This window comes from Polistes dominula, unplaced genomic scaffold (genome assembly GCF_049000335.1).
Source record: "Polistes dominula isolate Pdom_NZ unplaced genomic scaffold, Pdom_raw_medaka contig_22, whole genome shotgun sequence".
Classification (NCBI taxonomy): Eukaryota; Metazoa; Arthropoda; class Insecta; order Hymenoptera; family Vespidae; genus Polistes; species Polistes dominula.
This window is the reverse complement of record NW_028300966.1, coordinates 3366703-3390157: the sequence shown is the minus strand read 5'-3', so window position 1 is coordinate 3390157 and position 23455 is coordinate 3366703. Positions and strand designations below refer to the sequence as shown.

At 29.7% G+C, this 23455-nt stretch overlaps 1 protein-coding gene across 19 annotated transcripts in view; it reads left to right on the top strand.

Moving 5' to 3' along the window:
- Nucleotides 1-23455, top strand: part of mtd (TLD domain-containing protein mustard) — a 220719-nt gene that overhangs the window by 170166 nt on the left and 27098 nt on the right. For 14 of the 19 annotated variants that reach the window (XM_015315725.2, XM_089172977.1, XM_089172968.1 and 11 more), the window contains 12 exons: nt 7644-7872; nt 10717-10874; nt 10985-11377; nt 11459-11665; nt 11752-12108; nt 12220-12377; nt 13503-13673; nt 14617-14786; nt 16032-16067; nt 17533-17695; nt 19503-19731; nt 21669-21755. In XM_015315725.2, the coding sequence (XP_015171211.1) occupies nt 7644-7872; nt 10717-10874; nt 10985-11377; nt 11459-11665; nt 11752-12108; nt 12220-12377; nt 13503-13673; nt 14617-14786; nt 16032-16067; nt 17533-17695; nt 19503-19731; nt 21669-21755 (2358 nt within the window). Of the gene's footprint in view, nt 1-7643; nt 7873-10716; nt 10875-10984; nt 11378-11458; nt 11666-11751; nt 12109-12219; nt 12378-13502; nt 13674-14616; nt 14787-16031; nt 16068-17532; nt 17696-18523; nt 19208-19502; nt 19732-21668; nt 21756-23455 lie in introns of those variants that run through there. The other 5 variants (XM_015315715.2, XM_089172976.1, XM_089172974.1 and 2 more) reach the window with 5 other exon arrangements.

Genomic DNA, 23455 nt, shown 5'->3' with positions numbered 1-23455 from the left:
TTGTGAAATGAAATAAAATATTTTATTTGAATAATAATAATAATAATAAAAATATTTATTAAATATTATTCTAAAATATTTTTTTTTACGTACGCACATCCTTACGCTTCACCACCACATTATTAAAATAATACGAACGTGTTTATACGTCCTGACTAATTTGATTTATTTTTGTGACCTCAAGAGGAAACATTATTTTTTTTTCTTTTTCTTTTTTGAATTTTCTAATTTATTTTATAATTTCTTTGAGAATTACCAGGGAGAAAAGAAAATACTGCACGTATGTAAAAGTATATTATATATATATATCTCGTTGAAAACTGGCTGGTAAAACTTTTTTCCTTTCGATTTCATAAACAGCCAACTGATTTACCGACCTTTCAACGTAATAATTTATATTTTATAGTAACAGGATGAAATAGTAGTAAGTTTTATCCATTAGAGAGAGGGGTCGCGTGATATATTTTTCATGCACATCTTATGTGGCATAAAGCTTTTATTTTCTATCTTTGGATCGATATCATTGAAGCAAACATTTGACCTTAATCGGAAGAAATGTATTTCGAGGAAAAAAAAAAAAGAAAAAAAAAAGAAAAGAAAAAAAGTTTAAATGCGTGAATTTTGTCTTCTAGAAAATTCACCTAAAATTGTTCGAATAAATTTTTTACGATATTACACACACACACACACACATATATATATATATATATACATACATACATACATATATATGTCTTCCTCGAGTAACAAATATGGGTTTATTATATTGTGATTTAAAAATAAAAAAATAAAAAAGTAAAATAAAAATTAAGCTCGGGGGTGAGGGAAATGGAAAAGTATTTTATTTTTTTGTTTTCCAAATCACTGTATATCAGTATACCTCAGAATCACATTTAATATATTTTACGAATATTATTTAAATAATAGGTAATAATAAGTATAGTAGATATTTTATTGTTAAAGAAAAATATTATTATATATAATATTATTATATAAAATAATATATATATTATTATTATTAAATACGTAATAATATATAATATATAAATTATATAATAATAATAATAATAATAATAATAATAATAATAATAATAAAATAATAATAACAATAAAATAATAATAATAATATATAAAAATATATAATATATAAATATATATTAAAAAATATATATAATAACATATATAATATATAATATAATTATATATTTAATAAATTATATATTATATATTTTATAAATATATATATATATTTAATATACGATGATATTTAAGTGAATTTAAAAATAAAATTCAATTAATTTGATATCATCGACGTTTTCTTCTATTATGTCAAAGTCAAAAAAAAAACAAACAAAAATAATAATAAAAAGAACATTTTATCAGAAAATAATGAAAATCTCGTTGGAAAATATTCTCGTAGGAAAATTCTCTATTCTAATTCACCAATCTCTCACAATGACTATATATCGTTCGAATTAATTTCACGGTTCAATGAAATATTCAAAAATGAAACTGGGTATAGGAGAACGTTAAGCACATCAAACATGTTCGAACGTTCAACGATGAGGAATATCGGAATAATGTGAATACATTTGCAGTAAACCCTCTTATCAGGGTGTGAGAGAGAGAAAGAAAAAAAGAAAAAGAAATTAATGAAGGAAGGGTTAACTGCGAATCAATAATAATCAGCTTACATATTGGTGTGTTCATTGATTTCTCATTTATGTGTGACTGACGCACACGCGTACATTGATTGTTTATGTTCAATGTTTGATAATAATAATTTCCTCGGAATCGATGATCATTCACAGGAGAATGGTATTTGTGCGTGTGTGGGATTATTGATTAATAAAACCTTGGTTTGTCGTGCGTTAATTTTTCTCCGTTAAAATCAACCCCTTTTTCTTTTCTTTCATTCTTTCTAACTCTCCTTACACCCCCCACCCTACCCACCCACTCCCACCTTTCACCCATACTTCGTTCTTCGTCCTACAGCTCGCGGCTATTTTCTTTTCTTTTCTTTTCTTTTTTTCTCTTTGTTTTTTTTTTTCCTTTTTTTTTATGTCATTTATAGCCGACATCTTTCATTGTCATGCAAAAAGAGTTTAATGATAAATCATCGAAGTAACTAATGAACACACGTTCGTTCGAACTTTAATACTAAAAAATGAAAAATAGGAGATGAAGGTGTGGTAAGAGAAATAAAAAAAAAAAAAAGAAAGAAAAAAGGAATTTAGAAATATGTTAAAAAACTAACCGATAATACACATTTATTAGTGTTATTTCTGTGATTCGTTGAATCACGTAATATATACAGTGACTCAAACAATTGATCAAATGTTTTCTCACAGTGTTTAAATTTTTATACAGGATGGATCACCACATTTTACCATCTAGATTTACGTTATTATTATTACGCGTAGCAGACAATGTTTCACATGGCAGTCTGGCAATAATTATTATTATTATTAAAAATAACAAATAATATTATTTCGTAGAAATGAATGATTATGTCAGAATTCAGTTGAGATAGTTGTTGTTGTTTCGGGTATCTAATCATAGTTAGTTGCAAGTGTTATGCGCGTTTGTGGTTTATAAACCGCCAAAGGAAACTTGTCCTTTAAACATATGAATTATATTATGTTTCGATATATATATATATATATGAACCCATAATTATGAAAGTGGTCGAAAAAAGTTAAAATAAAATGTAAAAAAATTAATTTATATATCAGTTATTTCACATTGCATTATTTTAAACTAAATTAATTCAATGTATTATAATTTTCACAATATTATTAAAAATAAACGTTTAAATAGTGTTTGTTATTTCAATTTTATTAATATTTATTATATAAAATTGAATTTAGTATTTTTATATAAAATTCATATATATATATAGTGTTTAAATATAATACAAAAAAATATATATTAAAAATATTATATAAAATTATATAAAATTCATGTAGTGTTTGAATAAAATAAAATAAAAAAAATTAATTATATCTAAAAATATATATTTATTATATAAAATAAAATATTTTAGATAAGATAAGAAGTTTATTTCAGGTATACCCTTTTAGGGTGTTTACCCCGAAGGCCCCCCTACATGTTCGTTCCCCTTTACAATGTACTTAATTCTAATTATGCCCTAATATAATATTAGCTATTAGTATTAACAATATAAAACATTATAAAACAATATAAACAACATTAAACAATATACCACATTTAGTAACTATATAGACTATATAAAACTATAACATATATATACTTCATATTCCCTACATCTATTTCCTTATATGTCTAATTGTTCCACTCACACTCTGTCTATCTTCTCGTTCCCCCCTCCCCCTATCCTGGCCCATTTTCCTGGCTAGCCTTTCGAAACCTCTCACATATGCACACAGTTGGGGCACCGGTTCCCCCCTCAACGCCATTTCTACTCTTCTATCTATTTCTTCGCCTCCCCTCTCCCCAATCCACTTCTCTAGGTTCTCCACTACTGCTTTCCCCATTTTTTTCCTTTATTTTCCTGCATCTACATATGTGCCCCACGTTCTCCGGCTCTTCTCCGCAAATCCTACATCTTACGTCACTGTATCCCTTATTGCCCTCCCTTCCCACATTCCCGCACCTGAGTCTCGCCCAGGTTTCCTTCGTTCTAGCTGTTAAATTCCCATTTTCCCAGTATTTCTCTGCTTCTATTGAATGTTTTCTATTTTTGTATTGCCCACAATACGTTGATTGGTCGATTTTGGTCCAGTCTTGTTGGATTTCCTGGTCTATCTTTGTTTTCTTTGCTCTTTCTATTATCTTCTTCACTCCCTCTCGATCGCCATTTGCAATCGCTCTCCACAAACCTCCTTCGCCAACTTCCTCCATCGCTTCTTGGACTTCCCTTCCCCATTTCGTTGGGTTTCCATTACGAACCCCCCTCGCTTCTTCCTTGAGACATTTTCTTGGCCATCTTTCCTCCCCCATTTTCATTATTTCTACTAAGTAGTTACCCGCTCTTTTCCATATTTCTGTCGTCACGCTTCTACGTCCCGATTCCATCCTCCATATGTAGTTCGGCGTATTACTACTCAAGCCCATCGCCATCCTAGTGTACCCTCCCTGTAACCTCTCTGTTGCCTCTCTTCTCTTCCACCCCCCACACCTCACTTCCGTATAACAATCCACTTCTGACTATCGCGTCCATCAGATACATTCTCCTCTTCAGACTATTTATCCCGGCCCTTTTGAAGGTCCCCCAGGTTGCGTTGGTTGCTCTTCTTACTTTCCCCATTAAGATGCTTAGATGCTTTTCGAACGTGTTGCCGGTCGAGAAAACAACCCCCAGATACCTGTATTCCCTAACGATTTCCAATTCCTTGTTCCCATACTTCCATTTCTGGTTTTCCTTATTCCTGCCCCCCCTTTTGAATCTCATAATTTTCGTCTTTTGTATATTGACCGTTAGTTTATTTCTTTCCACGTATTTTTCCAGCGATCTTAACATGGACCCGAGCCCCTCCTCTTCATCCGCCACCAAGACAATATCATCTGCGAACTTCAGCGCCCATATTTTCTCTCCCCCTATTACCGTACCTCCTTCATTTTTTGCTTTCCATATCATGTCCATATCCTCTATGAACAGATTAAACAGTGCCGGGCTCAGGGGACACCCTTGCCTCACCCCCTTTACCGTCTCAAAACGTTCCGTTACCCCCTCCCCTGTAATAACCTCATTTATACTGCTTTCGTATATCCTTTTTATTATTTTAAACAATCTTCCTTTCAATCCCAACTCCTTTAATTTCTTGAAGAGCAAATCTCGGTCCACTGTGTCGAATGCCGCTTTGAAATCCACAAAAGCCGCGAATAGCTTCCCCCCTTGTTCTTGAGCTTGTTATTAACTAGCGCATTCAACACAAACACGTGATCCCTCGTTCCCCTCCCGCTCCTAAAGCCCGCCTGGCTCTCCTTCAACACTCTCTTCCCTTCCAACCACCCTCTGAGTCTTCCTGCCACTATTTTGGCCAGTAGTTTATATCCCGTGTTCAGAAGTGTGATACCCCTATAATTTTTTGCGCAGTTGACGTCTCCCGTTTTGTGTATCGGGAAAATTCTCCCTACTTCCCACCCGTCTGCTAAATCCCCCCTATTCCAAAAATCGTTTAGTATGTCTTTTATTTCGTTGTGTCCCTCCTCAGTCATAGCTTTCAAGAATTCTATTGCTATTCCATCCTCCCCGGCGGCTTTTCCATTTTTCATACCTTTCAGTGCATTCTCTACTTCCTCCGAGCTAATCTCTCTGTTAGCTATCGTTGTCCATGTGTCCTCCTCCTGTTCTTCCTCCCCCGCAGCTTGTTCTCCTCCCCCTTCCCTTTCGCTCCTCTCCGTTCCTCCCAACAGTTCGCAGAAGTGATTCCTCCAATCTTCCTTGCTGATATTTTTCCCCATGTTTGCTCTTTTCGATCTAAAGGGCCTTATTGCTTTCCAAAGTTCTACCATGTTCCGGCACCCTTCTACCTCTTTCCACCTCTTTTCTAAAATTTTTCTCTGCCTACTCCTCCTCATTCTTTTTAACTCCCTCCTAGCTTCCTTTAGATTTCTCTTCAGCTCTTCTTTTTCCTTCTCTGTTTTCTCCCTTAGGTATCTTTTCAGCCATGTCCATACTACCTTCCTTTGCTCTTTTATCTCCATCGGCATTTTCCTTGCCCTTTGTCCCTTGCCGCTTATCGTCACTGTCATTCCCACCTCCCCTGCAGTCCTTTCTATGATTCCCTTTAACCGTTTCCATCTTGGACCCCCTCCCTGTACTGGTCCCGTTTCCGTCCAGTTTTCTCTGAACTTCTTCTCGTAATCTGCCCTTAACTCTTCTCTCCACCTTAGCCTCTTTATTTCCTTCTTTTCCGTCTTGTACTCCTCCCTTTCCATCGCCCCATTCTTCCTTCGCTCCGATCCCAAGTTGATTATTAGTGGTAGATGATCCGATTCCACTCTTGCTCCTATTTCCATTCTCCCGATTACATTGTCTATTTTCTCGCTAATTATTAGGTAATCAATCACCGAACCCCCTTTTCCTTCTCCCCGACGTATGTAAATTGCCCTTCCCAGTCCCCCTCGCACCTCCCATTCATTATTACCAACCCATGCTTGTAGCAAAAGTTTACGAGTTTCTGCCCCTCCGCATTCTTTGTTTTATCTTTAGATGTTCTTTCCCCACCATCATTTCCTCCGTCTTGCAAACTCCCTCCCACTTCCCCCGTTCTCGCATTCCAGTCTCCGATTACAATTGCATTCTCATTTTCTTCTTCTATTTTTTCCATTATTTCTGACAGTTCATATTCCAGTTTCCCGATGCCGCAATTATTGTAGATTGTTACAATTGTACACTTCTCCCCCTCTTTCCCTATTTTTAACCCTTTTATTATCAGGCCTTCTTTCCACCCCCGTAATCGTCATTTTCTGTGCAAGCTCCTCTTTTATCCCTACCAGCTGTCCCCCCATCGCCCTCCCTCTTTTACTTGCTCTTGTTGCTGGTTTCGTGTACCATTTAAACTTTTGGTCCAGTGTACTTATAATTCTGCTTTCATTCTTTTCCTCTATCCAAGTTTCCTGTAAGGCTATGATGTCATGCCTCCCCAGGAGGTCCCACGCTTCGCTGATTTTTCTCGCCCCCGCGATGTTCCACGATATCAGCCTAATAGCCCCCCCCCGTATCCTGCATTCCACCTGCCGTTCCCACGAAACCCCCGACGCTCTCGCCCCTCTCGCCACCCTCGAAACCCTCGAATCCCCCCTCCCTCTTCCCTTCCTCCTGTACCGTTCACCCTTCCACACTCCTCCTCCCAGTCTCCCTTCAGCTCATTCCACCAGTACCATTGTCCATTTATTTCAATTTTCTGGTATCCCGCTCGTACCCTCTCCCCCCTTTTCTTCTTTCTTCCGCTATCCTTTCGATCCAACATTGGACCTGTCTCTCCCTACAGGTCCAATCGTCCGTGATATTCAGTATTCCCCCCCTCTCCTGTAGTTCCTTTTCATTACAGCTGCCTTGTCTCTCCCCCCTCCCAGGGTCGCCACTAAACCATCTTCCGTCCATATCCACTTCCTGACGATCGGTCTTATTCCTACCTGACGGTGGATCATCGTTTCAATTCCGTACGCCGAGAGTCTCTCTGCTCGTCCTATTCCTTGTATCATGATGTTTGTCTTTCTCCTTCGTCTTTCCTCTTTTTCTCTTTCCCATTCACCCCTACTCAATCTGTCTGGGTGCACCAGCTGTTCTTCTCTGCGCCTTCTTTGCACCCCCTTCGTTCCTTCCCCCCTTCTCGTGCGTTCCTTACCCCCCGGTGGCGAACACGCCAACTCCGTGTCGCTAACCATACTCAAATTACCCCTAACCCCTTCGCCCTCGATCTTTCCGTTTTTGTTCCTGTCCGTCTCTCCCCCTAAATTCTCATAAAATAAAATATTTTATTTAAAATCTATAAAAATTGTTGTTTTTTTTTTGTAATATTTTGAAATAAAACATGATTTAGATCACTTTCATAATTATATCCATATATATATATATATATGTGTATGTGTCTTTCTTTGTCTCTCTTTTCTCCTTTCTAATTTTCTCTCTTTCTATTCGTTGTGATATATAGGTGGGCGACAGAGATACGCTTACGTCAGTGGCAGCCAGATTTGATACCACACCCTCCGAGCTAAGTAAACTCAACAGGCTTGGTAGTACCTTCATCTATCCAGGACAACAATTATGGGTTCCAAACAAAGGAGGAGGCCGCCCTGAAGGCGGTACCACAACAGACGCACCCAGTCCAGATCCTCCACAGGATCATGACTCACAGGACGATTTGCCACCAGAAGAAAAAGGTACTAAATTGTCTCATCTATTTTCTTTTCCTTTCTTTCGTTTTTTCTTTATTTCTTTTTGTCTTTATTTCGTTCTTTATTTCTTTGTTTTATGGGGATTGAAATTAATTAATTAAAATCAAGTAAATAATTTGCTAAGTTTCTTTTTTTTATCTGTTTATTTCTATATTATTTTATTTTTTTATTCTTAAATTTTTTTATTGGTTTGTTTGTTTAAAACTACAGATAAGAGAATAAGTTTTAAGAAAATATTATCAGTTTACCGATTTTTTATTTAATAATTATGAGTATTGATTTTTTTTTTTTTTTACTTTTATTTTTATTTTGAATAATTCGAAGAAAATGTTATTAGTTCTCTTTTCTATTGTTTAATATAATATATATATTTTTTTTAAATTAATTAATTAAAATCAAGTAAATAATTTGCTAAGTTTCTATTTTATTTTTTTATTTTGATCTTATTTTTTTTTGTTATTTTTTTATTTGTTTGTCTGAAACTACAAATAAGAATAGATATATAAGTTTATCGATGTTTTATTTAATAATTATGAATATTGATTTTTTTTTTATTTTTATATTGAGTAACTCGAAGAAAATGTTATAAGTTTCATTTTCTATTGTCTAATATCATATTTTTTTTTTGTAAATTAATTAATTAATTTATTTTTGTTAAAGAAATACAAAATCACGAATAAAAAATCCTTCCATTTTGAAAGTAAAAGAAATTAGAATGTGTTTGCTTTAAAAAAAATAAAAACGAGAAAATCTTATTAAACTTAATTTATGTTTTCTTTTCTATTGTTTAATATAAATATTTTATAAAATTAAATAATTAATTTATTTATTTTTGTATTTTTTTTTTTAAATACAAAAATCACTGATAAAGAATCCCTCCATTTTGAAAGTAAAAGAAATTAGAATATTTTTGATTTAAAAAAATAGAAAGCAAAATCTTATCGAATTCGATTTATGTTTTCTTTTCTATTGTTTAATATAAATATTTTATAAAATTAATTAATTAATTTATTTATTTTTGTAATTTTTTTTTTTAAATACAAAAATCACGTGCAACAGTGATTCCTTCATTTTGAAAGTAAAAGAAATTAGAATATTTTTGATTAAAAAAAATAGAAAGCAAAATCATTATCAAACTCGATTGATATTAAATACAAGTCATTTATCTTTTATCTATTCCTTCGAATATATTATTGTTAATTATGATAATATACATACATATGAAAATATATAAACTCTCTTTTTCTTTCAATATGGATACTATCGTATTATGAATAATGTAACAGGATTCTATATAGTCTTCGTAAAGCTCAAGGTAAATCGCGGTGGCTCACTTAGCCAAATGTTGAGAAAATTGGAACTCGATGTTATCTTAGAATACGAACGTTCACTATTGCATATTAATACCTTACTGTTATAATATTTATATAAAAACAAAGTACACGAATATGATACGAAAGCTTTTACATTTCGAAATTTAACGAATGAGAAATTCATCTTTTGATTTCATCTTTTTATCAAAATTCTCCATTAACTAGTAACAACAAAAATTTCTAAATAACATTTGTTATCATTAAATATTTTATATTTTATATTTTCCACATGTTATACTAGCCATTTCAAAATTCAAAACGGGTTTTTTCTTTTTCATCATCAATTTCAAATTTCACGGTTCAACGATGATACGTTCTATTTTATATTTCTTATTTTATTTTGAAATATCTTTTCGTATTGCCGCAGTATTCCGATATACATACGTCAACTACAAAAACATCGTATGCTTTTAAACATTATGAACCATCGTAATAAATGATCTATGACACTATTCCGAACCATTTGTCATCTGTTGTATATATTAAAATATAGTAGGTATATATATAGGTTTCAAAATGAGTGGATATCATTTGAAAAGTGGTTTTTCACTATGCTCAAATAAAAAAAACAAAAATACATACGATCATATTTTCGAATCATGGCTTTTATTTTTTTTTGTATTACACTCGTTTTTGTATAATTTTCATCGCAACTTTTTGTTCATAGAAAGATTTGTTTTCAAGATAATCGAATCACGAAATTATTATTCTCGGATATTTAAAAAAAAAAACTCTCTATGTGATTGATAGTTTTCCCATTAAGAACATTATTATGATTGAAAACAATTTTCACGATGAGAAGGTTTCTCTCTATGAAAATATTTGACGTAAATGTAATCTTCCTACCACTTCCATTTTCTATCATGTTTGATGAAGTTTTGAAAAATGAGATGAATATTTTTTATAAATTACAATTAATTAATTGTTGTTTTTCATCGTACTTTATAAATCATAGTTTTATGTTTAATTAATCATTAGATAGGTATTTGCTCAAAACTCCGACATTAATATTCAAAATAAATCGTATTAACGTAAATGCAAAATGTAGCTTGATTTATCTCTGATAAATTTCGCGATATTATTCCAGGCTGTACGATCACGTTTCTACGTCCATTGATAGATAGGTCAATCATAAATGATCAATAATGTAGACACATAGCACAATCACATTTTGTACACAAACTGTAATTGCTATTGGAAAACAAGAGCTTAGAAAATGATTTGTTTTAATTACATTTGTCTAGCTTATAAATAACGTTACTCTATCTTTAGATTACTTATATAATAAAAATATAAATATAAAATATATATACGAGGGTGGGATAATTGTTTTTCTAAATATAAGTGAATTTATTACCAAAAATAAAATCAATTTCTATGTTAGTTTGAAAATGTTTCAATTCAACCACGTATAAATAATTATTTGTATTCTCACGTGATTTTGTATATTTTACAGAACTATTAGACAATTTACGACCTGTATCACCTAAACCAGGCCACATCGAAAGAGTTAAGACTCCCCTTGGGAGTGGAAATGCTGTTATGGAAGATGACGAGCAACCATTTAAAGAAAGATTTTTGAAGATCAACGTACGTCATATTACAGATGGACAGGTAATTTATTTACTTCATTTATAATTAATTAGAAATATATTTTTCAATGATATATAAATGATTGAAATAAATTAATTCAATGTTAAAATAATTTGTTTTATAATTTTTAGGGTGTGGTAGGCGGCGTATTATTGGTTACACCAAATGCAGTTATGTTTGATCCAAATGTCTCGGATCCTCTTGTCATTGAACATGGTGCTGAATCTTATGGGGTTATCGCTCCTATGGAATTTGTAGTTAATGCTGCAATATATTACGATATTGCTCATATGAGAGTGGGACATGCAAAATCTGGCACTTTGGAGAAGAAACCTGATATATATTACATGAATAAGCCTTCTCAAGCGGATAGTCAAAAATCTCAATCACCAGGCAAAGATGAAACTTTTCCTGAATTGGCAGCTGATGACAATGAAAGTGTATGCAGTTGTGCAGAAAGAGAAGGGGATGCTTTTCCAAAAGCTTTTGATAGAGAACTTGTAACACCTACCAATCTTCAAAATGTACGTAAATGAATTAAATGAATTACATGTTGTTTGATCTATGAATTATATTAATTAACAAACAATAATTTTATTTATTAGGAGGATAATGTAGCGCCAATTAAAGAGAAGGAAGAAAAAGAAGAAAAGGAGAATATTGTAAAAGAACCATGCGTTGGTGGTCAAGGGAGTAGAACGTTAGAAGAACGTAGGAGATCGATGTTAGATCATCATTGGGCAGTTCCTAGCAAGGATCGAAGTACATTTTCGGTCGACGATGAACAACAAGATTCTTTGAATTCTGACAAGGTAAAGATTATATATAAAATATTATTTTGTGTTAACTAAAAGTTCTCATTTAATTACATCAAAATAATTATCTATTATTATAACAGACAGAATCAGCAAAATCTAATGCCATTCCTGAAGACGAGGAAGGATCTCTAGTCAAAATGTCTTGTCATGATTCTGGCATAGACATACGTGATCCCAACCCACCGCTTCCTATTGTTCAACCTATGCCAGCAAAAAAAGTATATTCAGATGCGGATATTGTTTTATCTTCCGATTGGGTTCCACCGATAACAATAGCTCCAACTAATATCACAACAAGTTCGTTAGATAGCGGTCCTACCATCAATGGTAGAAAGAAAGCTAGTTCGGTATCATTTAGTTTAGATAGTAATAACGAAGAACCTGAGAAGGATGAGGAACATAAGGATGATGATAAACAAGAATCTAGAAAAAACAAGGTATTTAAAAAGGAAAAACCGTTGATTTATAAATTTGTAAATATGATTCTTTATTTATATTTGTATATATTTATATAGTATTTGCATATATTTATATATTTTTCTTTTTAGATGTTAAAACGATTGTCTTATCCATTGTCATGGGTTGGAATGGAAGGACTTACCGGTGACAGAGAAGATGAAAGCAAATCTGTTTCTGATAGAGTTTCAAGCTTGCCGAATAGTGCTGATTCACATCATTCATCTGTCTTCAGTAAAGTTTTCTCAAGGTAAACTTATTTTTATATTATATTTTATCTTTTCTCTAATTATTTATTTTTATTAGTCAGCGTCTTGTTTTTCCAATTATTATTATAACATAATCTTCATAAATTTTAATATATACAAGATGTCTTGTAAGTGATGATACAAGTGAGCAAAGAGTGATTTTACATGAAAAATTAAATTGAATTAACACATACACTTGACTGAGCTTGCAAGCCTGGAAACTAAAAAACCTTGTTCGATAAGCATAAAAGTAGAATTAATATAAAAGTTATATGAAAACTATTTTCCAAACAATCCCGGAGTAAAATAGCAATATTCATCGAGCTGAATTACATTTTTGACTTAATTTTTCATGCATAATTATCCTCTGCTCGCTGTCTACTACCAATTACAGGAAATTCTGTATATTATATATGCTTATGTTACTTATTATCGTATTCAGCTGTCTTAGGATTGTGTAAATTCGAACAGATATATTTCAAACAGGATTGATAAATTGGAACGCTGAAATCTGTCTTGTATGTTCTAACTTTTCTTTACAATCGCGTGTGATTGCTTTTTCGCAAATTTCTAGAAAGCGTAGAATATACTTGAGGTTATTCGTTGGAGGTTATGTCATTTCAAACTACATAGATATATATTTTTAATATTTTATCTTATTTAAATTATACGAAAAAGAAGTAACTACGTTAAATTTTGGATACAAAACAAATATATAATGTGAATATCCTCAGGTATTATAAAATAGAATTAATTAGTAGTAACTAACGCATAGAGAGAGAGTGGCTTCCTGCATTTCTAACAAGCACTATGAAAATATATTTACTAATAAATAGAATATAACCAAAAAAGAAAGAAAAAAATGGGGATAATACACATATCTGAATATAAGCAAAGGAATAAGAGTTCTCAGTAGAGCAATTGCATTACTAACAACTTTTAATTGTCATAAAAAAAAGTATTCCTAACGTTTTGAAACTGATTATTCTTCCATACAAAATTATTTCTTAATTTTCTAATTAAATTTTTAATTAATTTTAATATGAATGATCAATTTCAATATTATTCGTTGGAAACTTTTTTGATTGTTTAACTTTACTAACAATATGTAATGGTGGTGGTAAAAGCTCGCCAATCAACCTGGTGAGTGACTTTAGCTCGGGCCTCTTTGCTAAAACTCCCAGCGAAGAGAGTGGTGGGGGCGGTAGAGCTGGAGGAACACCTCCGCTTATCGCCTCCTATCTCTCCCAGGATTCCAGCAATTCTCAATTTTCACCAGGTCCAGGAGGCCTAATTGGGTGAGTTTGACCCTGATCTCGTCACACGTATAATTGTATAAAATATACATTGGTCCCTTTATTCGTTTGTCAAAATGTGTGATTTCCTTAGTTATTTCTAACCTCTTACTGATACTCTTATTACATTTTTTATTTTTGTGTACTCGAGTGGAATGTTATTATAATATTATGTATAGTATTATGTATTGGTATTGAAAAATCTTTGCAATTATTCTTCAACGATATTGTTATATTTATCGACAAGGTATTTTTCTTTTATTTTTCTGTTAACAATCCTTTATATATATATACATGTCTCTTTATATATTATATTATGCTTATCGTATCATACACTTCTTTAACCTCTACCTTCGTATCTATAAATTTGTTTATATCTTTCTGGGGTTAAGGGTCCCCCAGATGGTTCCTGCTTTCAGGTAAATGTGTAACATATCTCCAAAACTTTACAAGATAATCAAATACAGCTTGCTATATTATTATTAGTGCTTAACAAACTGCTTACAATCAAATACGATACATTATTAACACATTAAGCACAGCATTGATCTTTAGCGAGTGACAGTAAAATTTTTCTTTAGGCAACGTCGTAGTCCAATACTCAACAAGTGATCATTTCTTGAATGGAAAATATAACAAAATCAGTTTTGTGCTTAATGTATTAATATACACTACATATAGAATATCTTGAAATAGCCACCAAGTTAGTTTACAGCGTACACTGGTATTGGATCCTTCCTTTCTATGTCAATGTTGTCAAATTTATATTTATTTAAATTATTTTAGCATTACGAGGATGTCTCTCGAATGTTATCATTGAATTAAAAAAAAAAAAATAGATTAAATAAGAAAAGAAAGAAACATTCGTTCAATTAACACTCGTAATGTGTCTTAATAGAAATATAACTTTTATTGAATGTAATTTCATTCTTTATTTATTTTCCAGGCGTTCTTCTGTTGGTACTTTCATCAGACAACAACCTCTAACATCGTCAGGTAGTAGCAGCGTAGACAGCAATCGTGGAAGTAAAACTTCAACGACACAAGCACCACGATTGGATTATCGCAGTATGGTCTCAGTTGAAGATATGCCCGGGCTGTTCGTCAGTTTTGACAGTAAGTATCATTATGATTAAAATGAAATATAAGTCTGGAAGTTATACATTCTTATCGGAAAGAATAACGATATTAGTCTTATAAAAAACACATTACAATAAGATAGATACTTTTCCTTCTCTGACGAACTTTTTTCATTTACGCGATTCCATACTAGTTGGGCTAATTTTCGTAAGAACTTTGATATAAGAAAAAAACACATACATTTAACGGTAAGAATGGCAAACGGGAACTACGTGTTTCGCACTGCACTCGCTCGTTATATGCTAGACGGCTTTTTAGATAATGTTACGTTGCTAATGTTATTAGTGTCCCTTTGCATAAACATAGGGCGCTTTTGGATACAAACAAATATTCATATGTACGATTTTAACTTGAAAACAAAAAAAATTCTAATAATACTTCTATCTTAAAGATAATGTAAATAGACAGTATAGTAACCAAATGCGCTTATTTCATTCTATATTATCAAGTAGTTTTTCATATTCTATATTTTTGAAAGTACGTTTTAAATTATAGTTTTGAAATATGCTCATTTGTCTTGTTGGAGATTATATAATTAAGTGCGTTACAATTTTATGTCCTTATTCTTCTTCTTCTTTTTCTTCTATATTTCTACTTTTTCTAATTTAAAAGGGTTATGAGACTTTAATGTTATCTATTACATTCTCATGTTACTAAATCTTGTGTTATTTAACAAAATCATTTTACAATGACTAGATAGATGGATAGAATTAAAAAAAAGAATAAAAGGAAATAGTTACTTTACAATGTAACTACGAAATCTAATTTAACAGCTAACAATATATATATATAAATGGTATTTATAAATAATCTACATTCTTGTAAATTTATCATTATGCAAAATGCTTTTTCATTAGATTACAAAAAAAAGGTGTTAGGAATGCAAAATTTTCTTTCTTCGATAAGAAGAAACATTGATTATCTATCTGAGAATCTTGAAACCCTTTGTGCCATTTTTATATGTTTACGACGATTATGAACTGTTCATTTTATGATCATATAATTGTTATTATACAATGTAATGTATTTTAACTTTTCTTATATAACATTAGTTATTCCTGAGAGAATTACATTGTTTTTTCTACGTTATTCATATCGTTAGTAATATGCATGAATGTATACCGATTGGTAACTTTATCATTAGCACGACGGGTTTCATCATTCATTAGCAAAATATTCATACTAATGCAGTAATGTTACATGTTTTTGTTGTCCCTCTAGTCCAAGCACCTAATTTTCCTGAACTTGAAGGCCTCGGTAGGTTCATACTGTATTAGCTTGCTCTGTCCCTATTCTTGTGTTACAACCATCTATTTTTAATAATTTTTCTTTTCTTTAACATTATATTTCAGCTTAATTTTTATATTATTATTTTCTCCTTTATATATTGCCACGCAAGAAAATGTTATTATTTGCTGAGTTTTCTTTTAATGATCATCATTCAAATTTACATTTCTATTTTCCTTCCAATTTGCTGCCTATAGGTGCACACTATTGTATATTTGAGAATATATCCGATCACTTACTTTATACTATATAATTTATTATCGATGTTGTATTGTTCCTCTATATATACGTTTTTCAGTTTTTATTTCAATTTTTTGAACTATCTTGATTTAGATATTTGCCCTATCATACGATATCTCTTTATCGAGTTATACAAGGTGTCTTATAACTAAAGATACAAATGAGCAAAGGTTGATTCTACATAGAAAACTAATAAGTCAAAAGTGTAGAATACAATTTGTTCATACAAGGCTTTATTTTTGAGAAAAATAAGTTTGCAGATTTGTTGAGTACACACACGTGCACTTGACTGAACTTACATTTCTGGAAACTGAAAGTTTTATATGAAAAAATGTATTTCATATTTTTGACTTATTGTTAGTTTTCATTAATTTTCATGTAGTTCTTTGCCTGTTTGTTCTATCAGTTACAGGATATTTTACATAAAATTAAAGTCAGTATACATAAAGAATTTTGTCTCTAATTTTCACAGATATATTATATATATAATCTCTTTTTTTTTTTTTGTTAGTTTACGTGTAATAATTGTTGTTTTATCAAACTACATAGTTTACATGAATATTTCTCATTAGCTGTGAACAAAATTGAATCTCAATTATCATATATACATATATATATATATATTCATATATATATATTATATATTTTTAATTATTGGTGTTAGATATAATACTTCACACATTTCGTGCATGGATTTATTCTAAATATGATTCAATATTTTATTGTAAAGTGTGCTTATTTTTTCCATTTTCTTTTTTCTCTCTCTCTTTCTCTATCTAAAAAAAAAAAAAAAAAAAAAAAAAAAACAAGAAAAAAAAATATCTAAACAATTATAAAGTTATGAAACGTTTTTAGTGTGGTATTTCTTATTATACAGATATTCAGCTTAATACTGAGAGGACCAGTTTATTAAAATTAATCGTTTTATTCGATTACGCAGTGTTGATTTTTCTTATAGCTATTTTTAAGATGAAACATTAACTGTTTTATCATACAGAAAAGTGTGAGGACCTTTCTCGTCTATTGTATATAAAATAATCCTAAATAACACAAATTTGTTTATTTTTAATATTCGAAAGGATTTTTCTCAATGAAAAGACAAAAAAAAAAGCTATTATAATTATATCTTTTAATAATATTACGTTTATTTATATTATAATTATAATGAAAATATTTTTTTCTTCCAATTATGCAGAACTGATACCAAGACCAGCACGATCTTGTGAAGATCCACCATTGTATTTGAGACTACGTACTGGAAGACCTAAAGATAAAAAAATACCCCGATCTACCCCTATTATGAGTTATGGCAAGAAGAAACTGCGTCCTGAATATTGGTTCAGTGTTCCACGTAATAGGTATGATATATTTTTACTATAATCTATAATTGTTCAAATTTATCTAAATGCATATCGGTATACAAGGTACGCATATAAAAAGCATGCTTAAATCATAATTTAAATCTATTAATCAATTAATAAAATACATATTGAGTGATGAATATTAATCAATCAAATTACATCAAAATAACTCAAAATTATTTTAAATTTCTAATATAATATTAAAACAAAACAAAAATAAAATAATAAGGTAATAAAGAAAATACGTATACTGAAAAGAAAGAAAAAGATATTAACACTAGATATATTACCATTTTCGGTATACCTATTTCTACCACACTAGTCAAAATGATTGGTGTATAAAAAAAATGCTTTTTGAAGCTTCCAGTCTTTATTTATTCCTAAAAAAATAACAAAAAATGTTTAACAATAATAATATTAATAGATAAATGGATTTATAGACATTTTTAAATAACAAAACGCTTAATAATTCAAATGTTACATGAAGTAGAAATTTTGAATTAAAATAGCCCGATCAGTCAAAATGACTGGTCTGGTATATATTTAGTGTTAAATACATAAATAAAACAAAAATGTAAAACTTTTAAGCAAGTAAAATGATTGTATCGTTGATTAGAATGCGTTATGCGTATTTCTAACAAATAATCAAAGAAAGAAAAAAAAGAATACGAAGAAGATAAGAGTTTATTATGTACGTGGCGTAACCTTCGAAAGTGCATGTGCACGTTTTGTATCAGTAACGTTAAGGTCACGTGACCATAGCGATACACCAATAAGCTGTTAGTTATTCCTAGAACATAGTCTGACGTTTCTCCCTAAGTTCTCCGGAAGTTTTGTCTGCTGTGTGTTAAGATCGGTCGACATTACGGTAACGGGATAAAAAAAAGATTTAAAAAAGTAAAATACAAATAATAATAATAATAACAATTGATCGAATAAAGAAATCGTTTAAATTGGTAGTATCCATCCCCTGTATGTGTTATCAAAAATCGTGCGTTAGTATTCTCTCGGTAATCAAAGTGAAAATATAATGATAAACTCATCGCAATAACTTTTTGACGTATTTAGAGGTTAACTTTTGATCATGTGACACGCGTGATTCACGAGGCGCGTAATTTTAAGTAATTATTTCCATCATATATAAGTGATCGCTTGTTACATCAAATAATAATCGGCACGTTCGTTTGTTTTTATTTTTATTTCGAAAATATACTTTTACGTAGGAGATATTTTATAATTTTGAAAGAAGATTGATTATATTATTTTTTTGTTATATTTAATACATTTTGTTTTGAAATTTTAAATGCAATAGAAAACTTTAGCGTAAATCGTCTGGAATTTTAATGCGCGTAACGTTCGCGAATTTATTTTTATATATTTACGAATATATATAATATAAAATTAAAAAATGAGTTGGATGTTGAGTAGCGTGGGCGGTTTCGTCGATGCGATTTATAATAATCAAGTAAAAAATACTGTAAGAAGGGCAATGCCTTTTATTTACAACAGGTAATTTAATATTTTTAATTAATGATGATGTAATTCTTTTTTTTTTTAATTATCTGATATTCATCTCTCTAATGTTACGTATAATCGATTGCAATGATCGAAAACAAAAATCGATATCAATTTAGGTTATAATTATTAATTATTGAAAGATACTAATATTTGTATAAAAATTTGCATAATTATCACAATTATTATTTATTAAATATTAATTAAAAATTAATATAATTATTATTGATTACTATAAAATATGTTATGTTATAGATTAATGAAAAAAATTTCTTTTCTTTTTTTGTAGGGTGGATGATCTTTATAGGTTTATTCACGCTTGGGTGCCTAACCTTTACGGTGAACTCGATGAAAATTATTGGAGGGAACGTGGTTATGTTTTATCAGACACCGACACAGATTTATCTCCAGAATTGACACCGCAGGAATCCGGCGAAGGTGGAGAAACAACCGAAGAGGGAAAGGCACGTAATCAAGATGGCGATGATATATCCGAATTAACGAGAGAATCTTGGGAGGTGAGTGTTCTTTTGTTGACATTTTCAAATAATTTGATTGAAGTATAAAAATTTGACTTATTTTATTTATTTTAACATTTTCTTGATCTTTTACTAAAGCAATTATTATAGTTACGATTAAAAAACATCGAATTTATTTTTATGCTTAATATAAATATGACTGTAGGTTTTTACATGAAGGGTACAGAAACAGAAAAAAAAAAAACGTTTCATCGTATTTAAGACAATTTGTTAAAAAAGTATTTTCAATCTTTACAAATTCATATTGTTTTATTTATAAGAACAATATTTGTTTTTTTATTTTATAATTTGAAATATAAATTAACATATATGGCTACACCATCAGTGTTAATTTTGATAGGATTTACTCTTTATACATATATTTAAATATCTTAACCTCAAATTGATAAAAAAAAATTATTTCTATATCAATGATTTAATTAGAAAATTAAATTTATAATTTAACCAAACCGGATAATAATTAAACCAAACAAAACATTGTATAATCTTGACCGAACAAGTTTTCAATCTTGGACCCTTCATGTTTTTTCTAATGACCAAATTTAATATTTAAAATATTTAGGGAGTTATATTTTCGAAAATAAATCTTATCTAAGATTAATTACAACGTTCAACGAATGACTAATTTGTTCGTTGGACGTATCACCTTTTAAATAATTCACCTTTTCTATTTCTATTTCTTTTTATCTATACGCACCGTATTTCGTTTTAATGAAACTTCTCTTATTAAGTTCGTACGTTAAATGTTGTATTTTTAAATCAACATATTCTTTTTTCGAATACGTTTAAAGATACACATATTAATTGTATCTTAAAAAAAAAAATAATCTTCTGAGGAGATCTTCACTCTTTGTATATTAAATCCATTCCGATAATTAAAAAAAAGAAAAGTAACATAGTTATTTTTCGAAATGATCGTCGCATCGATAAGGAAGGTAACAATCTTATCGACATTAATGAACGTTAATTATTACCGAAGATTGTCGAATATTTTCAAACATATCTTCGTATACTTAAATATTTAATTAATATTGTGTTAGTTAGAAGTTAGCAGTTAGAAAGTATATATTACGATGAATAAAAATAAAAGGGTGAGAATTTTTCTATAAATTTCTTTTTTTTTTGTTTTTTTAATTTACGTATAAATTTCTCGGGATGTTAACGGGTTATATAATTTTATCGAATGCAAGTGGTTGTGTTTTTTGAATGTGACATCTTTTAAATTCTATCCAAACATATGTTAAATTATTTGTCTTAAATATATAGGACAATAATGAACGTTTGTTTACGTACACATGTATACACGTATATATATAACAGTGTAAGCCGGTCACACGTGGGATCGTTAAATAGTTTCAATAATATTGTTGTATTTTTCACGTCCTTGAACGGAAACATTACTCGTCTCTTTCTCATAGTATGTATATATATATATATATATATATATATATATAAAAGTACAGAGAGACACGTATATCATTATCAACCTACGTCGCGTTAAGAAAACACGTAAAATATATTTTTACTCTTGCAATGTAATATGCGATTAGGTTTTTAGAAATAGAAATGTTCTTAAATTCGTTTTAATTATCATTAACAAAATTGATTCATTTCTTATTTTTATTTCGATACGAATTAAAATTAACAATATTTGTAATGTTAATCTTTGATTGATCGATTGTAAGCTTTCGTTTTTGTTTAATTTATTTTGTTTAAATCCTCATTTTGAAATAATTCCAAATTCAGAATTATTCGAATAACCAAATCTATCGATGCGATGATTGATTGATCGTAATAATAAACAAAAAAGAAAAAATAAAATATATCAATTAATCGATCAAAATAAAATCAAACAAAAAAATGAATACAGAAAGAGGGTTGTTTAAAAATGGCCGATTATTGTAAATGGCTAACAGTTGATCAAGGCCCCCTACGTAAAGCTGTACGCCATCCTGAAGACATCAAGCACCTCGGCTGATTCCGAGCAGACCCAGGACCCGGAGGTATCGATACCACCCTCCCCTTCGCCCTTAAATCCCCAAAGTCCATCATATTTTTTGATGTCTTTCATAGTCGATCTGCACCATTGATTATGCTCGATTTATAAGCACCCTGTATTCAATATTTATATATATAATTGACAAATATATATATATATATATATATATATTATATATTTGTCAAACATATTATATAGCACGTTTCATTTTCTATTTAGGCAGCACAGCACTATTACTACTACAACAACAACTATAATTATACTGTTAAACGATATTGTTTAACCTATGAACTGCTCTGCTATTTTATTCTCGTTCGAATAGATTAAATTGGGCCATTAAATTCGTATAATATTATTTTTTTTTTTAATTAAAAATATTATTAACATATAACTATGATAAAAATCACATAAACTTATTAACTAAATTAATATACTTTACATATTCTTAAACGTGAATTATACAATGTGCTATTTTCAAACTTGCAGTTAATAGGTTAACTTTTCATTCTATTTTCACTCGAACATGTATCGATTATCAAATCAATCATCGACGATATCGTTATCATCATCATGATCATCACGATCATTATTATCATCATTATTATCATAATTATTTACTTTTACATCGTATTACAAAATATATTTCTTTTTATTACCAAGAAACACGACGAATATAATTTCATCGTGATTTAATTAACGATAGAAATATTAAATCCTGATCAGAGTATTTCTTTAAATAGAAAACAGCTATATACATATTATTTACTTGAATTCTTCTTTAGGACCAACGTGCGTGAAATTTAAAAATAATTTCTTTTATGAATCATATATATATATACATCCTTCGTTTTGCGTTCACAAAACGCGTACGAAGATGTACATTTTATAAATAGAAAAGAATTTACTCGAAATTTAACTTCATCGTCATCTCGAATATATTTCATTTAATTTTTATTTATTTTTTTTTTTGGTTTACATTTTTTCATAAATTGCATGTAAAAAAAAAAATCGCTTGCTACTTTTCCTAATACGTTAATCGTTTCATATGTTTCCTTTGATTAGAAAATTAGAACGCGCGTGTTTATTCTTCGTGATGTAGATTGAATGGCATGGTGCACGATTATCAATTTTTCATTCTATATTTTGTTTGAATTGTTTTTTTTTTTTTTTTTTTAATCAAATCGAAATATGTATTAACACTATCTGATATCGTAAATCTGAGTATTTTATTGGTCGGAATACATTTAGTATCATTTAGAAATTTTAATTGTAAGGTTCAGTTTTGTTGTTGTTTATATTTTATTAATAAAGTATATAAAAGTATAGGTGAATGAAGAGTAAAATAAAGAAAGTTGGTTAAATGATGATTACTTGAAATTTAACAATAATAATAAATAGTATAAAATAGTAAAAAAAAAATAATAGTAAATAGTAAAAAATATTTACTAATTTTCTACTACAAATATTTATTATTTTTAATACTAAATGATAGTAAATAGAGTAAAAATTTTTTTTTTACATTTTATTATTTTTACAATAATAGTAAATAATAGTAAATAGTATAAAATAGTACAAAAATAATTATAAATAGTAAAATATATTTACTAATTTTATAATACTATTTTATATTTTATTTTTACTATTTATAATACTGAATAATAGCAAAAGAAATTTTTTTACATTTTATTATTTTTACAATAATAT